Source organism: Cydia strobilella, chromosome 18 (genome assembly GCF_947568885.1).
Source record: "Cydia strobilella chromosome 18, ilCydStro3.1, whole genome shotgun sequence".
In the NCBI taxonomy this organism is placed as follows: Eukaryota; Metazoa; Arthropoda; class Insecta; order Lepidoptera; family Tortricidae; genus Cydia; species Cydia strobilella.
The window spans coordinates 12486838-12508681 of NC_086058.1; the positions used below are offsets into that span (position 1 = coordinate 12486838).

Here is a 21844-nt window from a genome sequence, read left to right on the forward strand (position 1 = left end):
TTTCGTCAGTAATGGTGGTGTACTCGTGCATGGCCGGATTGGCCAGCAGCATCGACCTCCGAGCTCGGCCTGGATAAGAAGAATTTACCTCGGCGTATGCGGCGGGGAGAACAGCCCATACACGGTCTCCAGCTCGTCGGTGATGCTGGTGTACTCGTGCATGGCAAGAAGGAGAGATCTCGGTGCGCCGCCGACCCGAGCCCGGCCTGAACCCATGCCGGTGGCGCCGCCGGTCGCTTCCCAGCCGGACTGCTGGCCTGTGGAAATACGGAGTACAATTAAATCGATTTCAAATTTGGTTTTGGATTAGATTCGGATTTAAAACTTATTCAGTCAAAGAATGAGAGCTTGTTTGGTTTTTACAAATTGGTGTTATTTTCGCATGTTTATTATTATTGCGAATAGTGTCGAGGATACTATAGTTGGTCAAACCAAATTGGCAGTAAATAAGAACAAAAAAACTATACTCATCCTTTTCTTTTGGGTGCTAGTATTAGTGTAAGAAAGATAGTATGATTCTCTCTGTCTATGTTTGAAATGAGACAGTCCTTTGACAAACAATAAATACGAGAGGGAGATTCGATGGGTATTTTACTATCGAGTTATCCCACTTGGTTGTAGTTCTGCTTACTATAAAGTAGGATATCAAATAAAAAGAATTTAATATATTAAATACTAGTTAGGCTTAACAAGTAACGAAAGCAACTGTTGACTATCCCTGAAGTTCTTTTAGCTTGACTTGCCAGTGACAGAGTTATGAAGGGAGCCAGCGTCAACCCCCGAGTTGTCAGGCTCTGAATGTGTCTGGCTGTGCTGTCGCCTCGGAGCCAGATGCTGCGTCGAGTAGTGCCCTCCCATGCCGCAGTCGTTGCCACCTTCCGAACGCCTGGTGACCACATCAGCAGTTGATATAAACGAGTCAAAACGGATTTGTTAGATTAGTAAATGTAGTATGTGCATGTAAAAGATAAGTGTTTCAGAAAGTGTGGGCAATTGAAGGAGTAAAAGACAGATAAAATTAGTATTTAAAGAATTGGTGTACTTTTGATCTGAATAAATCTCATATCTGAACGCAGTACGTTAAGTATTTGAAGTACTGTTTTTAGAAGATGTCGTACAGCTTACCTTTGAATTTTATAGTAAAATTAGCTGGCAGCACGCAAAAATACAAATACATGTTGCAAACAACAATAAGAGGAAATCGAAGGCTGATACACGTTTTTGTGCAAATGCATGGTGGTATTATGTTCAGATATACACAAAATGTGTCGACATACCGAAGAAACATAACAATCGTATTTAAACCAAACCTTGAAAAATCTTTCCTCTGAAATTATGCTAATGTACGGCAGCAAGAGCAAATTACGACAGATATGTATGATTTCATTAAAAAAATGACAACATGTAGAGACATCTCGCAAGTATGAGTGACGAAAAACTGTGCAGTTTGTTAGCAGTTAAGTGACAGTGTGTGTAAGCTATAATCTATTGTGAATTATTTATGTTTAAACAGTATAATGTACAAGGCACTACAACTAACTACATCGCTAGTTACAAGCTAAGCCAATCGCCAAATGAGTCTATTTGACTTACTGTTTCCATAACCGTCTCCTAACAGATGCAAGTAACAAAAAATAAAATTAAAACAACCATGGTGATGGTAATTTTTGCAATCAAATCAATAAAGTTGTTGCCAATTTCATGAGTAAAAGAAAAGTAACGGTACAATTAACTCTGAAAGTAGGTGAACGAAATAATGATACAGCCGATTCTCATGCTGATGGTAATGACAGACGCTACGATGTGACTAGACTTATAGCAAAAGTAGCCCAGTGAGACCCTACAATCGAAGCATATTCAGATTTCCAAAATATTTTACAACATGATATTAATATCGGTCGGTCTCTATCGCTCAAATATTATTTTATGGGAACGGACAGAAATTAATATCATGATAGTAGTATATATTTAAAAAAAAATACGCATCGATGTTTATGTATAATTTTGCATTTGACTCCATCTTACTTTTATTGCATTGGCTGATATAAATATTGGTAAGAAAACCTTTATTTAAGTACGTATAGTTTACGATAACATAGGTACACAATACGAAAGGTCAAGAGTGTTGTCCATTGCATTGTGATTTAGATTGTTTGCTATTCTAGTTGTGAAAATTAATATTCCATATTTTCATTGCAAATTGCTACCATCAATAACACTACAGTGAATATAAACAGAATGCTCTTGGTAAACCTAGAATTTAATTAGTACATCACATAAGTGGCGAGTGGATTATCCGAAGTTGGACTTAAGTTATAAATTATAATATTAAGAAATTTGTGAAACGCACGGACTGTGATGATAATTGAGTCAGATTCTATTTGTCGAGCAGCATGTAATAGCATAATTGGAAAACAGTGAAGATTACTAAAATACATACCGTCTAGCGTTAGCTGTTCTCCTGGTTCCCGCTGTGTTGGCTCTAGGCCGAAGGCTGGCGAGGTCTGCTGGCGTGTCGTTCACTTCCAAGAACGCATCATCAGTTATCGATGGAACTGTACAGGCAAATATAAGTTTTATTGACGAAAATATTCTATAAGCTGACACGAATAAAAATTGAATGACATACAAACGCTTGCAATTTGATTGCGTCGTTTGCGATTTGAAGTGAACAGCGACCATCAAAAGTGGGTATGCACTTTGGCAGCTGGGTGTACCTAAATGTGTAATCTTTAAAAGATGTAAAAGCTAAAAGTTAGTGTGCTTTTCTATTTTATCTACAGGTAACATTAAATAACCAACATCCTAAAGGAAATTGGTACGCACAAGTTTTCACATAGCAATTTTTTCTGTAATTTTGCGACCTAGTCCTATATTTACCTTTTTTATCCTCACTAGGTTCAGTCCTATTGCTTTCCGAACTCCTCTGTCGTGCCGGTGTGGGCGGTTGCTGTCTGATGACGGTGATCTCCGGTCCAGCACCACTGCCTCTCGAGGACGTGGACGAGGAGTCTCCATCGCGGTCCTTCTCTCCTGGGCCCGGGGCTTCTGGCCCAGATTGGGGCATCTCGTCCTGGTGCACAGGTGATTTTGGTGTTAACTAAGGAGGACAATCTATTTGAATCATCGCGATCTCCAGGGCTTCTTGAATAAAGTTGAAAAAGAGTCTACTATTTTACATAACGGATGCAAAATTTATAAAGGCCATTATAGCTGAAGTATTAAACACAGTAAATGAAATGAAATGAAATGAAATGAAATGAAATGCGTTTATTTGCTTAACATTATGTACAGATAAGATGGTAGAGTCAAAAGTATTATGTCCAGATAATGTCAATACCTTATAATAGTAGGCATGCAAAATAATTTAAAACTTAAAACCTATTAACATTATATTACATATTTACACAATCAATTACAATAATTTATTAAACATTTACATTTACAAATTTAAATTAGAGCCAAGAATAGGCGAATTAATAAATAATAAAATGTCACAAGATTAATAAAAATCTACATTTAAATATTCCTTAACGCTATAAAAATTGTGCTCGCTTAAAAATATTATAATTGCACGTCTAAATTTAATAAATGGCATGTCTCTTAACGATTGTGGCAGTTTATTATATATTGTGTATGTCATCCCATCTACATTATTTCGATAAAGAGCCAAATTGTTTTTTGTACTAAGAAGTTGGTTCAATCGATAAGCTCTAGCATTTGGATTTACTTGAGCTATAAAAGTAAAGTATTCGTAATGTTTTTTTACAAAAATGCATATTTCTGCTATATATATACATGCCAAAGGAAGAATTTTAAGTTTTTTAAACATGGGCTTACACGATTGTCTTGTACCAATACCGCATAATGCTCTGACGCACTTTTTTTGGGCTTTGAATGCTCTATCAATGTCAACAGAGTTACCCCAGATTATAACGCCATATCGTAACACAGATGACACATAGCTATGATAGGCGTTTAAAGCTGTTTCTAGGGATGCGACTTGTTTTAGCCGTTTGAGTGCGTACACAAATCGGTTTACTTTAGTGCATACAAGGTCAATATGTTTTTTCCAGTTACAGTGTTCGTCAAGAGTTAATCCCAAAAAGACAGTAGAATTAACCATTTCTACTTTAACATTATTGTACATTACATTTAAAGATAATGCTTGGCTCTTATTTGTTCTAAATTGTACAGCTTTGGTTTTACTAATATTAATTTTAAGATCATGTATATTCAGCCAATTTACTATGGTTCTAATGGTTTCGTTTATCTCATTTTCAAAGGTATCCACGTTCGTACATTTAAACAATAAAGTCGTGTCGTCGGCAAATAATATACATTTGTGTGTTGTTACATCGGGAAGGTCATTGATATATAAAAGAAACAATAATGGTCCTAAAATGCTTCCTTGAGGAACTCCTCGTCGATTAAGTTTATATTCAGACATGACACAGACTTTTTCGTCATTAACTACTTTAGATACTTCTGTACACTGCCTCCTATCACTTAGGTAGCCAGTAAGCCAGTCATGGGCTTTCCCTCTAATGCCATAATCGTAAAGTTTATTGAGAAGCGTTTTATGGTTTACAAAATCAAATGCTTTAGACATGTCTAAAAATAATGCTATAACAGGTTCTTTACGATCAAGACACTCTGTAACATATTTAACTAAAGAAAAACTAGCCAGAGACGTCGATTTACCTGACTGAAATCCGAACTGATCCGTGCTTAGTAGTTTGTTTTTTTGTAGGAAATCATATAATCTTTTAGCAATCACTTTTTCGAACACCTTTGAAATTATTGGGATAAGAGTGATAGGTCTATAGTTATTCATGTCTAGAGCGTTACCTTTTTTGTATATTGGCTTAACTATCGAGTATTTAAGACGATCCGGAAATATACCTGTGGTGATAGAGAGATTAATTAGATACGTCAGAGGAATAGCTAACTTTTGAGCGCATAATTTTAATAATTTGGTGCTTATAAAGTCATATCCAACTGAATTTGTGTTATTTAGTGAAAAAATAATGTTTAACACCTCATTTTCCGATACGGGAGTTAAATACATAGAGTTTATTTGGTTGTATTTATGAGAACTGTGTAGAGGCGCTGTAGTCGTATTATTTTTACAAGTAAGGTCTATGAAAAAATTATTAAATGCTTCCGCTAGTTCTAGGGGGTCATCTATGAATTTTCCATTGTTGTATATTTGGTCAACCTGTTTTGTAAATCCCTTGGTGTTAATATTTCGATGAATTACTGACCACGTTGCTCTACATTTGTTTCTAGCGGTTTTAATGGTCTTTTTGTTGACCATGCGTTGAGCTTTATTAATGCAACGTCGTAGCGTTTTTGAGTAGTTAATGTAAAGTCTTTTACAAAGTGACTTATCACTTGCAGTTGATTTCCTGTAAGAGAGATAGAGACAGCGCTTTTGTTTGCAGCATTTCCGTATCCCTTTCGTTATCCATGGCGAGTTTTTAGTCTTTTGAGTAATTCTCACCTTAATTTTCGGAAAATATAATTCAAAAAACAGGATTAGTAAATCATGGAACTCATTGAATGCTGCATTTATCTCATTATTAGTAAATAAATTATGAAAAGATAAAGAATGTATAGCATTGAAGAATTTCTGTGTATTTTCCACACTAAAGTCTCGCCTATATTCGTACCAGTTTCTAAGATATTTTAGTTTCCCTACATCAAATGAGACAAACTGTCCTGTATTATGATCCGACAAGCCTAAATGGTCATTTCGACTCAATACCTGCGCCATGTTGCTGGCAACGAGGTCTATACACGACGATTGTCGCGTCGGTGCAGCGGTATGAATTTTAAAATTATTTGATTCCAAAATGCTAATTAATTCTTGACTTATCTTATCAGTTTTGAGTATGTTAATATTCCAGTCTCCACACAAGATAATTTTGCTTTGTTTTTTATTTATTTTGGAAAGCAGATAATTTAGTTTTTCTAAGAATACCAGTACATTCGAAGAGGGAGTCCTGTATATACAGATAACAATCAGTCCCGTTTGCTCTATCTGTATTCCACAACATTCAAATACATAGTTTTCTGCAATTTGAGCGCAAATATTTAATGTTTTATAATCTAATTCATTTTTAAGCAAAATGCATGAACCGCCTCTTCTTTCACGGAGGCGCGAGAAAAAAGCCGCCATTTTGTATTTGTTAATGCAAACGTTTTGTTCCATTCCTTTTTTAAGAAAAGTTTCAGTTAGGCATAGGATATTAATAGGCTCTTTTTTTGCGGAATATTCTTCCAAAACAATTTCTAGCTCATCCTGTTTTTTTAAGACACTAGCTATATTCTGGTGTAATAACTGGAAACTTGTAGTATAATCGTGGTGAGCTTTTGTAGTTTTTAATTTTGTTTTAGGCACGAAAGGAATGAGAGTGCGTTGCTATATTAGGGTCATTTGTTACAGGAGACGAGGGGTCAGTCTGTGCACCTATATTATATTTTTTGGGCGAGAAAAGAACTTTTTGTTCCGGTTGGTTGAACTTGTTAAATTGCTCTATATACAAGATAATTTTCTTGATACCTTGAAATATCTGTTTTACACCGTTGTTATTTACAAATCCAGACGCTCTGCTAAACATATCGTACTCAAATGACAGTTCGAGATTTGAGTCAAGCAAAAATGAGTACTCGTATTTTAAGTTATCACAATAAAGTAAATTATTAAAAGTTTCAATCCTCCAATTTAACATAATACCTGTATTTTTACACTTGTATGTAGGTAAACATATGATGAAGTTTGTGTAGTCTAATTTTGATAAAGTATTTCTTATAATGTTCACTAAACCCTGGTAATCTTTAGTTTCCTTAAAGTCTTCTTCCCCGATGTAGATGATGCAATAATCCTGTTTCGTGAAGTTTATGGTTTTTTTGTTAATGTCACGAAACAATTCTGTAATTCCACAATTGGGCATTAAGTAATGACATATTTCTAAAGTGTTTGAAAGTGCATTCTGTGCCACTTGCAGTATTTTGTTTCTTTTGTTAGTACTTATTAGGCAAAGTTTCGGCCTTGCTATATGTTCCGTCGTTTCTATTGTGAGTGATGACGATATACTTTTTGAAGAATTAGCCTCCGGTGTTGTAGTCCGTTTCTTGGAATTCGCAGGCGTCGAAAGTTCTTTTTGGGCTAAGTCCGAGATTGGCGTGCTACTTATATGTAATTTCGTGGGTAGAGGTAATATAGAGTTTCGGGATTTAGTCTTGCTAGCGGTTTTCTTCTTTTTCTTACCTCTTACGGTTGAAATTGAATTATTAGGTGTATTTTCATTTAATATTTTGCGATAAGTATTTATTTTGATATAGCAATTGTCAAGTGTATTTTTTAGTTTAGTAATGTCACTATTTAAGCGAGCAATTTCTTCGTGAGCGCTTAGTAGCTGTATCGTTAATTGCTGGTTTGCAGACTGCAAGCTCACTATTTCAGAACTATTCAAATCGGGTATATTGGGCAGACTTAACTGTTCCTGTATACTATGTATACTACTTGATATTGACATAGAGTCCGAGTCGTCCGTGACTGTAGATATATCAAGATTTTCGTCCGAAATATGGTAAGATTTCCTAGCCTTTCGTTTTGTGACATAGTCGATACCGGTATTTATTTTGCTATCGCAGGAGCTCTCTTCCAATGCTTTCGAGGTGTTAACGCGTTTAGGAGACTCTTGTGTCTCACACAAGTTAGTACCTATTGCATACTGTTCCACACTGCACTGATTGTCGACACATGGGTCCTCGTCGCGCTGCTCCTCGCCATGTTCAACTTTGCGCTGCTCCTCTTCAAATTGTTTCGAGTGGTTTTGCTCTGAAGTATGTTGCTTCTCAGTGGGCTGATTTTCGTCAAGCGGTTTCACCTCTCCCGGCTCTCCCCGTATTCCGCTATTTTGCTGTTGGAGGCGTTGACTCTCGTCGCTCTGCCGCTCTGTAGACTGCGAAATTTGACTATTTTCACGTACGTCAGCTGTACATGACGTTTTGGGTGGTAAATCACTATGTATTGAGGTAGGTGTTAGTTGTGAAGAGTCATCATTTACTTTGCTTGACGATTCAAGAGTATGGGACTCAGATGTCACACTCTTAGTTGCTGTGTTTAGGTTTGTTACACAGTTGCTACATTTCCATGTCTGTTTATTTTTAATTGTCATAAGTAAAAACCTCTTGGAGCTAACATTAGTGGTACATTTCCGATGGTATGTATGTTTACACTTAGAACATTTTAAAAATTCCTTTGTGGTAATAGTCGTTTTGCATTTTTTGCAAATAATTTTAGTCAATGATTTTCTGGAACTCAAAACTTTGACGGTTTTTGTGGACATGGTGCTATAATATAAATAGATCGTTATTTAATGTTAGCGCCCTCTTTAATGGATTCCGTGTACTAAGATGTCTCTTTGCCTTCGATCACAACCTTGATCCACGTGGTAACGCTATTTTATCATAGATGGCGCTGTCTTCAATATTTGTAGGCGAGTCGAACAAACTGTTATTTTTTTGCCTTAATTTAGAGATTATGCTGTATGTACCTCCAAAAATAGTTATTCTTCCGTTTTTTTTCTTATTATTGACACTTTAGTAATGTATATGTTATGAATTTAGTCACAAAAATCCACGAACTCTTGATATTGTCACTCAAAAACACTTAGTCACTGCCTAAATTTTATGAACCGTTTTCATTTTATCTATTGATCAGTTCTTATAAATAACACTTGTTGTTGCGAATTGGTCCATTGTTGTCATTTTGAACACACTTTAAAGTCAAAAACACATTAAAAACTATTTTTTTGTTTATTTAAGCTCGAGACGTCACACAGAGTACTGTTGATCGTGGTAGCGCCAGTAAGTAAGTATTTACATTATCGAAAAGCTTTTCAGAAGTAATAACGTGTGAGTATAGAAAATCATTTGAAAGCAGCTAAATGTAGTGTCAAATAGTTATACATTTTTTTTAAATAAATATGATAAATAAAATGCCTTTATAGCAAGAAGATGAAAAATGTACACTAAATAATTTTGTTACCGTCGGTTGTAATGTCTGTAATCAAAAATAATAATTAGCGGTTATGAAGACAGATTGAAAAGCTAATGGACATGAGGACAAGCGCAGTAATCTATACATCTATACATATAATAAAGCGGAAGAGGGTCGAAAGTCTGTACATGGAAGATATTCGAAAAAAAATTGGCTGGGGATACTTAGAATCGATAACAGAACACATTCCAACAGTTTTTAGAATTTTTGTCTGTTTATCTGTTTGTCTGTTTGTCTGTTTATTTGACCGCGCAACTAATGAAAACGGCTGAACGGATTTTGATGCAAACTTTACTAATCTGTCGAAAAAATCAACGGCCAGGTTTTAGGCTATAAAAATTTGAGAAATTTTACCCCTAAGGGGGTTAAAAAGGGGATGAAAGTTTGTATGGGGTTCAAGATTTATTTTAAGCTAGCAATTTGAAACTTCGTAAGAAGATATATTATTGAAATACAAGAAAACTAATTTCAGCTTTTTTGAAAATTCATCCCCTAAGGAGGTGAAATAGAGGTTGAAAGTTTGTATGGAAATCATTTTTTTTTAGTGCGGTACTTGAAACTTTGTATAATGGGCATATTATTATAATACAGGAAAAGTGATTTTAGCGTTTTCAAGAATTCGTCCCCTAACTAACCCTGTAAAGGGGGTTGAAAGTTTGAATCCATTACAAATGCTTTGAAACTTCTTAGAAAGGTATGATAGACGATTAAAAAAAACCTAATTTTGACGTTTTTGGAAATTTAACCCCTCAGGGGGTTGAAAAGGGGATGAAAGTTTGTCTTGGGGTGCAAATTTTATTTTAAGCTAGGAACTTAAAACTTTGCAAAACGTTATTATATTAAAAAGCAAGAAAATTGCTTTCACCGTTTTTAAAAATTCATCCCCCATGGTGGTGAAAAAGGGGTTAAAAACTTTATCTTGATAACTATATCATTTTAGCTACTAGGCCAAGTTAGGTATCGTTTTTGTATAAATCGGGTATGCCGAATTTATTTATGATATCAAAATGACACTATTCCCGAGTGAAAACACAAAAAATATGAAAAAAACTTTTTTTAATTTCTCTTTACGCTTAAACCGCTAAACCGATTTAGATAAAATTTGGTATAGAGATAGTTTGAGTCCCGTGGAAGAACATAGGGTAGTCTTTAACCAAAAAAATGGAGACTGCGTTTGCATGGAGAAGCGGCCGTGCCCTTTCCTCTTAATAATGGTCACGAAGGTGGGTACTTTAAAAAAAAACATTTTTCAGTAAATGTCAAACGATTTGGGACTTAAACGCGTTACCATGCCTTCCCGAAAAAAATCGAATCTTTCGCGAAAGTCTCGCAATGCATTGCGGCCACAAGGGGCACGGCCTCAGGAGTGAGAAAAACCGCGGTGATAGACTCAGTGGCGCTCTAGCCAGGCAGGTCGCTTCGCTTTCGGCTGAAACGGCAAGCCAGCGCGAGTTCGATTGTGATCCCAAATACATCGTACGTAATACATATGTAGGCGCAGATCCTGACGGAGTGTGGCGCCGGAGAAGCCGTGTTCATCCCGCGTATCCCCCTCATTCCGAGCAACTTCCCGTTCCGCTTCAAACGCCTACAGGTCCCCGTGAGCGTCTGCTTCGCTATGACCATCAACAAGTCGTAGGGGCAGATGCATTTCCCACTCCGAAAACAAAAAAAAAAGGGGCAGACGCTGCCCGCCGCCGGCGTCATGCTTAAGACTGATTTGACTGGAGGACCGATTTGGATGACATGATTTTGATGGGAACACCCAAATATTCCGAAATACCTTTTTCCGATTTTTATAACCACGACTTTCATAATCCCGATTATTTATAAGTCCGAAATATCAAAATTACGATTTTTAAAAACACGATGGAATAAAATAACGAATGTGCTATTTCCGAAAACTTAATCCGATTGTCACTTGACAGAAAGCTTAAAGTTCCGATTTTACACATTTCCGAAAATATTTTTTTCCGAATTCCTAAATTCCGAAAAATCATTGTCCGATCGGAAATAATAATTCGGTATTCAATAATTCGGTTGTTTACAAGATCGTAAAAATGAAATCCGTGATATTGAAATGAAGACTCACGTTTTAGTAATTATTACGGGTACCTGTCGTGCCGCATCATGTTAAATTCGGCATTAAATATTTTTGGCATAAAAATTTGGCATAAATAAATTAGACAGAACTGCGAACCTGTGAACCCGAACTGTTGCTAGAAGTGGGTTAGGTTAGGTTAGAACTGCGACCCCCAAGAAAACGAACTGTTGCCAGAAGTGGGTTAGGTTAGGTTAGAATTGCGACCCCCAAGAAATCGAACTGTTGCCAGAAAAGTGGGTTAGGTTAGGTTAGAACTGCGACCCCCAAGAAAACGAACTGTTGCCAGAAAAAAGGAAATTTAAAAATTGGGATATTTAAAATAGGAATCACGTTAATTCGGAATAAGGGCAATTCCGAATTCGTGATTTTGAAAATCGTAAATGTTAAATTCGGTGTTTGCCACCATCGGAATTATGTAGTTCGGAATTTACAATATTCGGGTTTTTGGGTTTTCGGAAATATAAATCTTCGTGATTTTCATCATTCGTAATTATGACAGTCGGAATTTTGATGGGTCAAGCATTTAAAAATCGGAATGATAAAATTCGACATTCTAAAATTCGGAATAAAAAATATCGGAATTATGTAGGGTACCCGATTTGCATAGGTACAGTCAAGGACGTTAAAATACAAAAATGGTACTGTATCGTTCGATATACACCTACTACCCTATGCCGTTTAAATCACGTCAAAAATTTGAATAAGGGCAAAAAAATATTCATTTTGGAGTGTAATTTTATTTAGTGGTAGCAATGAGGATATAATATTATAGAGCACTGTCATAGTAAATTTTGTAACCACAGTTTTTTATTTGCATTAATTATTTTTATTCTTTTGACCCATGTTCTTTCACTGATATGCGTTAAAATTGTTAAATAATAACAAACGAAACCGTCAACGCCCTCTATACGAGAGTAGGCAAAAGGTAGTAGCGACATCTGATCGAGAATCAAATTTTCGTGATTTTCGAGGCATGTTTTCTCCTTAGACTGTATCCATCTATTACGGAGTTATATGTATCTTTGGTGGTAGGTACCTAATTGTAAAATATTTTATCTGGACTACAGTCCTCTAGCGTATCCATCTGTCGACTTTACTTTAAGTTCTGTCTCCAGGGGACAGGGAGATAAATTAGGGGTGAATTAGCCGCTTACTGACACAGACCGAATTCCACGCAGGCGAAGCCGCGGGCACAGCTAGTTACTAATAAATAAGGTCACACAACACAAGTATGATGGAATACATTTAAATGGTGCTGTCTCACACGACACAAAGCGCTTTTACGGGTTTCTCAAGGATTTCGCTTTCTTTGTCATAAGCTCTAATATTTGCTTGAATTACAGAGGTACAGAGCTACTCATCTATTTGCTATAGGCACTATAAGAATCGTCCCAACGAACACGTTTTTCAAGATGTGGAGAATGAAGTTTCATCTAGAGAACTAAAACTGTACTTGTTGTTTTTTACCGCTTAACGAATACAATACGTTTAAAAAAACGTACCTATCATTGTTAATCAAGCGTAATTAACAATGATATGTAAGTCAGAACAAAACTAGCCATAAAACTAGCAGAAGATTCATGATTCATGATACGCTGTGACTGGAAACCTCCTCTGGAAACAATATCAATAACAAAGAGGCTGAACGCAGCACATGTAAATCTTGATCAAACGAATGTCGCGATTATGAGACGCCTAGCTATTTCACCACGCTGACAATTGCACCTGACACTGACCATTTCCTGTCAATTTCTGGCAATGTTTAGTTGTTTGAACATCAGTGTTTGGTGAATTGTCAATGCCAAACGACACGTGTCAGCGAGGTGAAATAGGCGTGTCAAATTATTTGTTATAACTGATTCAGAATTCGTTGGGACATTGGGTAAGATTTGGGGCTTACATCGGAGGGTTGCGATCGTTCGTCCTCCTCCTGCACGGGGCGCACGGCGAAGCGCGTGGGGCCTGTGTCGCTGTCCGACAGCACCTGCCACGTTTAGCCACATCAATGGAGAGCGTATGAGTTGATTTGAAAACGGAAGACTCCAATTTTGCTTTAATATTTGTGTAGAAATACGAATTTTGATTGAGTTTTTCTTTAACATCAATTTTAGTATTGATAACGCTATAACAATTATGATCAAGCAGGAATTTATGCTTTCAAGAAAATCATATTTTCAAATTAAACATTTTCAAATCACCATATATGCATATATAAGCGCAGAAAGATTACCAAAACGTAGATAGTTCTGAGTTCACATACGTAAATATTGATTTATGCATATAACTGACAAAAAGCTTTGGTAATCCAACACAATGACATTTACAAAACATTGAATGATGTAAATGTATAGTTTAGTAGGGCATAACAAAACACATCGACAGTTATAATAATGACATGCCGGAATAACAAAACATTGCATTAGTAAAATGAACACTGAAAAGCATTCTTCAAAAGGTATTATATTGTATTATATTCAAACAATTAAGTGAATAAATATTTCTCTGTATAAAAATATCATCATGCGATGGCAAATACGATTGGTGAGTCTCCATAATTATTTAGAAAAATTGGTTTTAACAATTTTAAAGAAATTTTAAAATATTGATTATTACTTGCTCTAATTAATCTTCGGAATAGTATCACTAATTTGGATTCATTGGTTTTCTTATTTAAGTTATAGGACTAGAACTTAATAAAACCTTAGGCATTTAATATTTGCCATCGCATTGTGTAGCATTGATTTTTATGATTAAATAGTTGAAAGCTTACCTCCGATCTGTCGCTAGTCGTTCTCAGTCTTGCACTAACAGCTTGGAAGGTCGGAGGCGGTGGTCCCAGCGTGTCCGTGGATCCTCGGTTCACCAACGACGGGTGTGTGGCCATGAACCGGTGTATTACAGCTAAATGGTTCATCGTCTGTTCTGCTACGTCTTCTAATTTTCTTAACCTAAACTCTACGCTCTGAAAATTATGTCGTCGAATTATAGTTAATTTTCTAGTTAATTTATACAGAGTAGTTCTAAAATATTTTCCTTTTTCAGGAGTTCCTTACCCGTACACTAAAATATTTTATTCTAAAATAGTAAGCTCCTCAATTAGAATTACTTAAACTTACCTGTACTGACTGTATTTGGCAATTAGCTTTTTGATTTAAGTCTTCCATTTTAGTTGTGATATGTTCTACCCTATCAGTTGTGTTTCTCACTCTTTCTTCCATAGAATTCGATAATTTAACTTCCTGCAAAACGTGATTCATCTTTAATATCATTTTTGAATCATATTCAAGATTATAAAAACTGTTACAAGTCAATGATTGTATGTATCTATGGACAATAATTATTTATTATTAATACTTACTTGTTCCCTAAAATAACCTTCAACACACTCTTCTTCAAAATCATACAATCTTTCCATATCTTCTTTCTCTAAGAAAAGTTTCAGCCCATTATCGTACTGAAACCTTTGGTGTGAGACATTTCTCGTCACCCATTTACACGTCGCGTATATGTGACAAAAAATTATTAGTGGCGGAGGCAGGACTGGCTTTTGTTCATATTCCATCACTACCGTAAATCTTTGGAACATCCATACCTGTAAAGTTTAATGTAAAGTTTGGTTTTTGCAGCAAAATTGCATTATATTGATTAAAATTTTTATTGAATTATATTGATTAATATTTTAGTATTTTAATTAAAACACGAATTTATAAAGAACGACATAGAGTAAGGTAATTAAACGTACGAAAATGCATGCAGCACTACTTAATTTGCAAAATAAGACAATAATTCTCTTATACGTTAGTTCAGGGTTAAATAATAAAATTTTGCTGTTAAAAAATACTTAACATATCTATTTGGAATTACAATCGATGATATGTGCTATAAACATAGACATATTAGTATTCACTAAAGAGTAAAACTAAAAATAATAAAGCAAAATAAAAACAAAACCTGATGCGAGACTTCATTGACTTCGTTAAATATATTGTTAAAGACGGCAATAAGGAGGTTGATGAGCAAAATATTTGCGACGAGAAGGTAAATCGTCATGACGATGGGCGTGATCCAGCGGCCCGTCACGCACTTGGCCATATCCACGCCCAAGCCGCACGGGGGATCGATCTCCGGGGCAAACACCTCGCCATACAACATGAAGTATGGTTGGAAGAATATCTAAAAAGAATTGAAAATAAAATATGTAATAAAAAAGTGGAGGGGATTAATAAAACTTACATTAAGTTTTATAAAATAATGATCTACGTATAGATTACAAATTATAGGGTTCAGTGGTTTGGCTCGATCGAAATAAAATTATCGTGAAACTAAACAAAGCTAAAACACTACCAACAATGGATGATTCAAATTAGCCTGCCAACCGCGTAAATCAAATCTCGCAACAGGCAAAACGAACATCAATAACATCAACATCTACGATAAACTGGCCGCAAACCTGGTGCGACACACCGTTGACTTCAATAAAGATATTATTGAACACCGCTATGAGTAGGTTAACGAGTAAAATGTTCGCGATGAGGAGATACACGCTCATGACCACTGGGGGCACCCAGTGGCCCACCCGACACTCCGGCTGGTTTAGCCCGCCGCAAGGCGGTGCCATTTGTTCGGCGAATACTTCGCCGTAAAGCATGAAGTAGGGTTGAAAGAATACCTGAAAATGTTAGTGGTTGGGTAATGCTGCTTGTTAGTATGGAGTTCAAAAATGTTGATAAATGTAGTGAAGACGTCAACAATAGTGATGAAGCCACACGAAAGATTATGGTTGTCTAAATTAATGGATCATCTATAAAAGTTACATTGGATATCATATCATATCACAGCAACCATCCGTTGTACGTTTTACTTAATAAAGGAGACAAAACATCGTAATTTATGTGTTCCAAAGGGCTGACAAATTTTGACAATGTTAAACCACCAGTTATTCCAACAAGGTTTACAAACAGATATTCGCTTTGGTTCTAGCTAATGTGTACATTTCGTTTAAACATGTTTTTACTTACTTCTCTGATGAGGTACCAACTGGCTTCCTTATCAGGGTAGAGTATCGCTTGCCGCGCGACCCCAAATGACATTAGCACCACCAATAATAGCACCACGAAGTATATCATGTTTTTCACCATCTTACCCATCATTGTGACTAAAGGTCCTGAAAATCAAAGAGATCACTTTAGAATTAATGTTTCAATTTAGATTTAGTTGTTTATTCTCATATATTGCACATTTTCTGTACTACCCAAAACTGAACATTGGGAAATATTATACTTGTAGGCACCAAACATTCAAAAGAACCGCATTTATACAAATTTTAACGGCGATTCCCTTCAAAAGATATCATGTAGTGCATCAAGCACACAATTACTCACGTACAGCGTCAATATGTTATATTTAAATATTTGTACAAGAGGCTCTGAATATACCTACTTGAAAAATAAATAGCACGAAGGACTTACCTAAGTACTTATTTACGCCTAATATGTTCAATATCCTTAAGTACCAGTAGATGATGTCGACGCAGTAAATGACGCGGCCGACATCCATCGAGCTCACGCGCAGCCTCAGCGTCAAGCCCACCAGGAAGAATATGATGAAGCCTGCGTCGTACGTGTTCCACATATTCCATGCCCACACGCTGAACTTATGTCTACGGAATGATTTCAAAGATTAATTTAATTCGAGAGGCGAAGTAATCTTTCTAGTAGTGCTAAGCTTTTGACTAGGTTGATTTCAGTAAGATTGTCCAATAATGTTTATTTAATAGTATGAGATGTTTAGTTTCATTTCAATATTTTAATTTACTTAAGAAAACATTAATATATTTATTGATGTAAACATATTTTTTTTATTTTAAATAACACACATGTACATATATTTCACACGGTACTATTCTGGTTCCACTACTGTTTATATTTTATAGAAATGACTATAGCATATTTTAGGCAGCCGAATACATATATTACATGCATTTTATGATATGAAATTTACCTAAGTATAAACACTCACCTAATAGCAACAGGTTCGGACGTAACGATTTCTCTTACTTTCTCACATAAAAACGTTATTATATAACATATAGAATAAATCTCAGGCCAAGATGGCGTATGACTCATCCTGACTAATACTGTATATGTAAACATCAATAAGAACAATATGTAGGCGATCTGAAACAAAATAAATAATGTTTAGTGGTAGTGGTAGTGCAGTAAAGTTTCTTATATTCACAAAACCTCGTAAGGAACAAATTGTATGAAGGAAATAATACAACTCCGGATTGTAAAATAAAAAAAAGCCTAGCCATCAACATTTCTCGCAAGAGCCGATTTTAGACCTTGTTTTATGAATAATAACTTCCTACACCATGAAAACCTTTTAATATGCTTTCTCAAAAACATTATTCATACGTTATTATTGCATGTAGCGCAATACTAAAATATCATGGGTTTGGTTATAGAACTAATAATTAAAGGCGCAAGATCAGTGCTTTTTTTTGTGGATATACCCCATATGACCCCAAGAGATCAAACATTTGAATTAAATAGTTTTTCGTGCATATTTTTATTTGTTATTAAACGTACTACTAACTACTTTTTTCTTGTACCTATATTTAAATATTTTAGATACTATTAATACAATTTTAGATCCTTGGTTACGCTTCAATATTTGGATACAATGAAATCAGTAATTTTCTCATTATCGATCAGTCGAAAACAACTTGGGAGTTTTTACCCGACAAACGAATAATAATGAAGCGAGGCTTTCAATAAAACTGAAAGCTGAAAGGGTGTCCGAAGATCTGTCGGATGTTTCGATGTTAATTAGTTTCTAACTTTATTGATTTGGTGGAATTAAGGTTCCTACTAAAGAAAGGTTGAGTAGTTGATACCTACCAGTAAATTAATCACAATCAAATTAATAAAATAGATTTGACAGAGATCTGGACCCACTTTATATAGCACCAGTCTTGAAATAAAGTCTATTGAATATTGAGATAATAAGAAATACACGAAATGAAATCATAGGGAAACCACTCTCATTTTGGACGTATGTTCGAAAACTAGTACCAGACATAGATATACATTACCTCGCGAGTCTAAATGTACATTAAAATGTACATATTCATTGCAATCTAATTTGAACCTTTTGATGAAACAAATAGAGTAGCATTTCTTTTGTTTCACTGCGTTGTAAAACAAACGAAACTCGTTCCAATTTACTTATAGAATAAGGTTTAAAATAAAAATTGAAAAACTTTATATGGTGGGTCTTACGAGGGTGAAAATGAGTGTTACTTCGATTGTATGGCAGCGGTTTTTTGGCAGTAGGTTCGTGTTATAAGACCAAAGAATATATCAACGAACTCGCGTAAACAACAAAATCAGAAACTAACCGGTCAATTAGAACAACGTGATAATACTAGGATACAAGAACAATACGAGAACAATACGAGATCTTATAGATACGTTATAGTTTAGTTCTCAACTAGTTATCTTTTGCAGTTCGATTACGGGAAACTAATTGTCATTTCACGCTACAATTATTGTGACGTTTTGTGATATCAATTAGATATCCATTAGATGTCTAAGTAATGTCTTAAGCAAATCTTAAAGAGATCGTTCAAGAGGACATTCGGAATCGCGGAAATGTCAAATTTGACATGACTTTCTTAAATATCTTGTTATCGTTTCTGTTTCATATCTAGTTAATATCTAAATCATTGTTCGATTTGGCCCGTAAATCATCTGTCTTATTAACATAGATCCTAAACAAACTCAGATATACTATTTTGTTAAGAAATCTTTTGACAAGATTATGTTTGCCCCTCATGATATTAAATCGGGTATTTTTGGGTTGAAATAAATGGAGTTGAGAAATATAATACATATACCTCTTAGCTATTTTTTAGATTATGTTGGTCCAGTTTCCATTAAAGAGTTAGTATTAATATAGTATTGACCTTAAGTGATAATATTATTAAGGCCAATAAATAAATATGGCATGTGATTAAGTGTGGCTGGTCTTCACATTAGAGCTTGTTGATAAGTATTGATTGCGAGTTCATATATATTTGCTACTTGCGTTTAGTGGTACTTATACAATAGCATTCAAGTTATTAAATTTACAACATATGTGATACAAACTTGTTTTTTTATAACTATCAGTACGTCAGCCAACCTTAAATTTATAACTAGCTTCAGCCCGCAACTTTATCTACGTGGAATATTGATGATGATTAATAAAAATTACCGAATTTCATCTGAATCGGACCAGCGGTTTAAGCGCAAAGAGGTTACAGCCATATAGGGAGACAGAGTTACTTGGCATTTATATAATATTAGTAGGGTTGAAGAAGAAAACTTCAACTTCAATATTTGCAATACAAATATAGGTCGATTGAGGCCGTACTAATCAATAAGATACGATGCTGATTATTTACCTTCATCTATTTTTCATAAGCTACTTCTCTATTTAAAACAATCCATATCTGCAAAACTGGATCAAATAAAACTTAACAAGCAAATGCTTTTGCATGTTTTCGTTTTACATGTAAGCGCGACGCGAATGCATTTTATTATTTGTGCTCACTAGTTTAGCAAACTGTTTGTAGATAAAGCACTGATTATATTTTTCGATTTCTCATACCTATAAGTAAATTAAAGTTATTCTTTATAACACAGCTAAGTACAACCAAGTACAACAGCAAAAAACTCAGTATTCAGTCATTCTGAAAAATGTTAGTAAGTAGGTCTCCAAACTCATTAGTTAATAATTCTCATAAATATCACGACTAAAATATAATAGCCTAAAAAGTAGCAGTACTGATAATTTCGCTCCTTGGCTAGATGTTGACTACGACAATAATAGTCTTTTTGGTATGGAGTGAGCACTCTATTTCTACTTAATTCTCTTTGTTTCCTGCATACATTTGGTCTCGTACCGTAAAACCACTTAACGAGTACCACAACTCTCTATGGTCACTCCTGAACTATGGTCCTCAAATTCAGTTATCAATGTTTTGTTGGATTTAGTCTAGGTTTTTTCTTCCATTTATAAACATATTTTGCAATGTTTAATGCAAAATAAATAAATCTAAATCTAGAATTTCGTCATTCAAATAATAGCCACACCTGAGTGTGCTAATTTACCACTATAATTGAGAGCTTTTGGATTAGAAGTGAGAGGTTTTACGGTATACATAAAAAGGTTGTTCAACTTTGTAATACCTACCTACCTAGTACCTAAGCAAATCCGTGTTATTTTCATTTGTATCTGTTAGGGAGACCTATTATTGGCTTCATGTTTGTATCCTAGTTATAAGTCTATACTGTTTGTAAAAAGCTGTTGGTCTTCTAATAAAATAAAATAAACTTACCGAATCAGCCCAAAACTTGGTGATCGGCGCCGTGAAAAACTCATATATCTTCTTCCTGAGCCTCAACGGCCGCATGCGCTTGTCCTCCGGCGCGTGGTACTCCGGTAGCTCCCTGTACGATGGCTCCCACCCTATTTTACCCACTTTCCCGTTCTGATCGACGCGCGTGTCGCATTCTCCTGAGCCAATCAATGCCTGCTTGAGTCCAGACAAAATTATGTGTAGTATGTTGTCAGATCCGTTTTGTTGTTATCTTGTGTCTATAGTGTTGGGAAGTTGCGGAATCATAATCTTTAGACATGATAAGAAAACAAAAGCTGGGTTCGTTTTGATTTAGTCAACATAGTTTATAAAACAAATTCTGTATAAAATTAAGAATGTCGAAGTGAACGTGAACTATTTAACTGGTTCTGTATCTGTATAATTCGTTTTTTGGTATAAAATAAAACTAGGTTTTCTAGTTCATATTCTTTTAATTTTGAGTTAAATCTAAAACAGACTCATTTGTATCGTTCACTAGCTTAATCTGAAAGTCTTTATCTTGTGGAAAATAGATCAATCATGTTTAACAAAGACTTTGTGGTTAACGCAATAAAACAAAAAAAGTTTCGACGTTAAAATAACATCAAACTTTGTAATAAAGCATCCCCATACACAACTACTTTAGACACAGGATTTAGAATAAATTTTGGAAATGAAAGAAGCATTTATAAATTTTTTGAATGATTGTTAAAAATTTAACATTTTTGAAAAATGCGATACGAGAATGTAAGCGTTATAAGCTAATACATGACACATAACATTAAAATACAGATTACATAAAAAGCTGAAATTCAGGTGCAATAGTGTTGTAAGACATAGTCAAAGATAGATGAGCAGAATGATGGCAAGCTCCGATAAATTCAAATTTTAAATTTAAATATTTGAATAGAAGTTCAAGTTGGAGTAGAAATGACAATTGGTTTTGAATTTTCTCAACCTAACTACAGACAAGGACGGTTCGGACTTCAAAATTTACAGTTCACCTCTGCGCGTCGGAACTCGGTATCTGAAGAACCGAAATGACTTATGTTCACATGAGAGTTAACGCTATTTTCACTAGACTTATATTGACCGGGATATAGACCGTGATTACCTTTTGTATTATTTATGACCTCCCGGATATTTCGACGCAGTTACATGCATCATGTTTACGGGTGGGAAAGGTAATCACGGTCTATATCCCGGTCAATATAAGTCTAGTGAAACTAACCGTGAATCATTCAAAACTCTAACGCTATTT

The 21844-nt window shown here is 35.1% G+C and overlaps 1 protein-coding gene across 1 annotated transcript in view; it reads right to left on the reverse strand.

The window, feature by feature from the left end:
* LOC134749553 (transient receptor potential cation channel trpm) overlaps positions 1 to 21844 on the reverse strand; it is a 308269-nt gene that overhangs the window by 7649 nt on the left and 278776 nt on the right. Inside the window, exons 18-32 of the mRNA XM_063684539.1 lie at positions 20563 to 20757; positions 17196 to 17353; positions 16646 to 16836; positions 16196 to 16341; positions 15628 to 15846; positions 15129 to 15350; positions 14536 to 14769; positions 14294 to 14416; positions 13948 to 14139; positions 13078 to 13161; positions 2881 to 3100; positions 2441 to 2555; positions 1594 to 1611; positions 744 to 886; positions 89 to 257 (exon numbers count right to left, since the gene is read on the reverse strand). Of these exons, the coding sequence (XP_063540609.1) occupies positions 89 to 257; positions 744 to 886; positions 1594 to 1611; positions 2441 to 2555; positions 2881 to 3100; positions 13078 to 13161; positions 13948 to 14139; positions 14294 to 14416; positions 14536 to 14769; positions 15129 to 15350; positions 15628 to 15846; positions 16196 to 16341; positions 16646 to 16836; positions 17196 to 17353; positions 20563 to 20757 (2429 nt within the window). The remainder of the gene's footprint in view (positions 1 to 88; positions 258 to 743; positions 887 to 1593; positions 1612 to 2440; positions 2556 to 2880; positions 3101 to 13077; positions 13162 to 13947; positions 14140 to 14293; positions 14417 to 14535; positions 14770 to 15128; positions 15351 to 15627; positions 15847 to 16195; positions 16342 to 16645; positions 16837 to 17195; positions 17354 to 20562; positions 20758 to 21844) is intronic.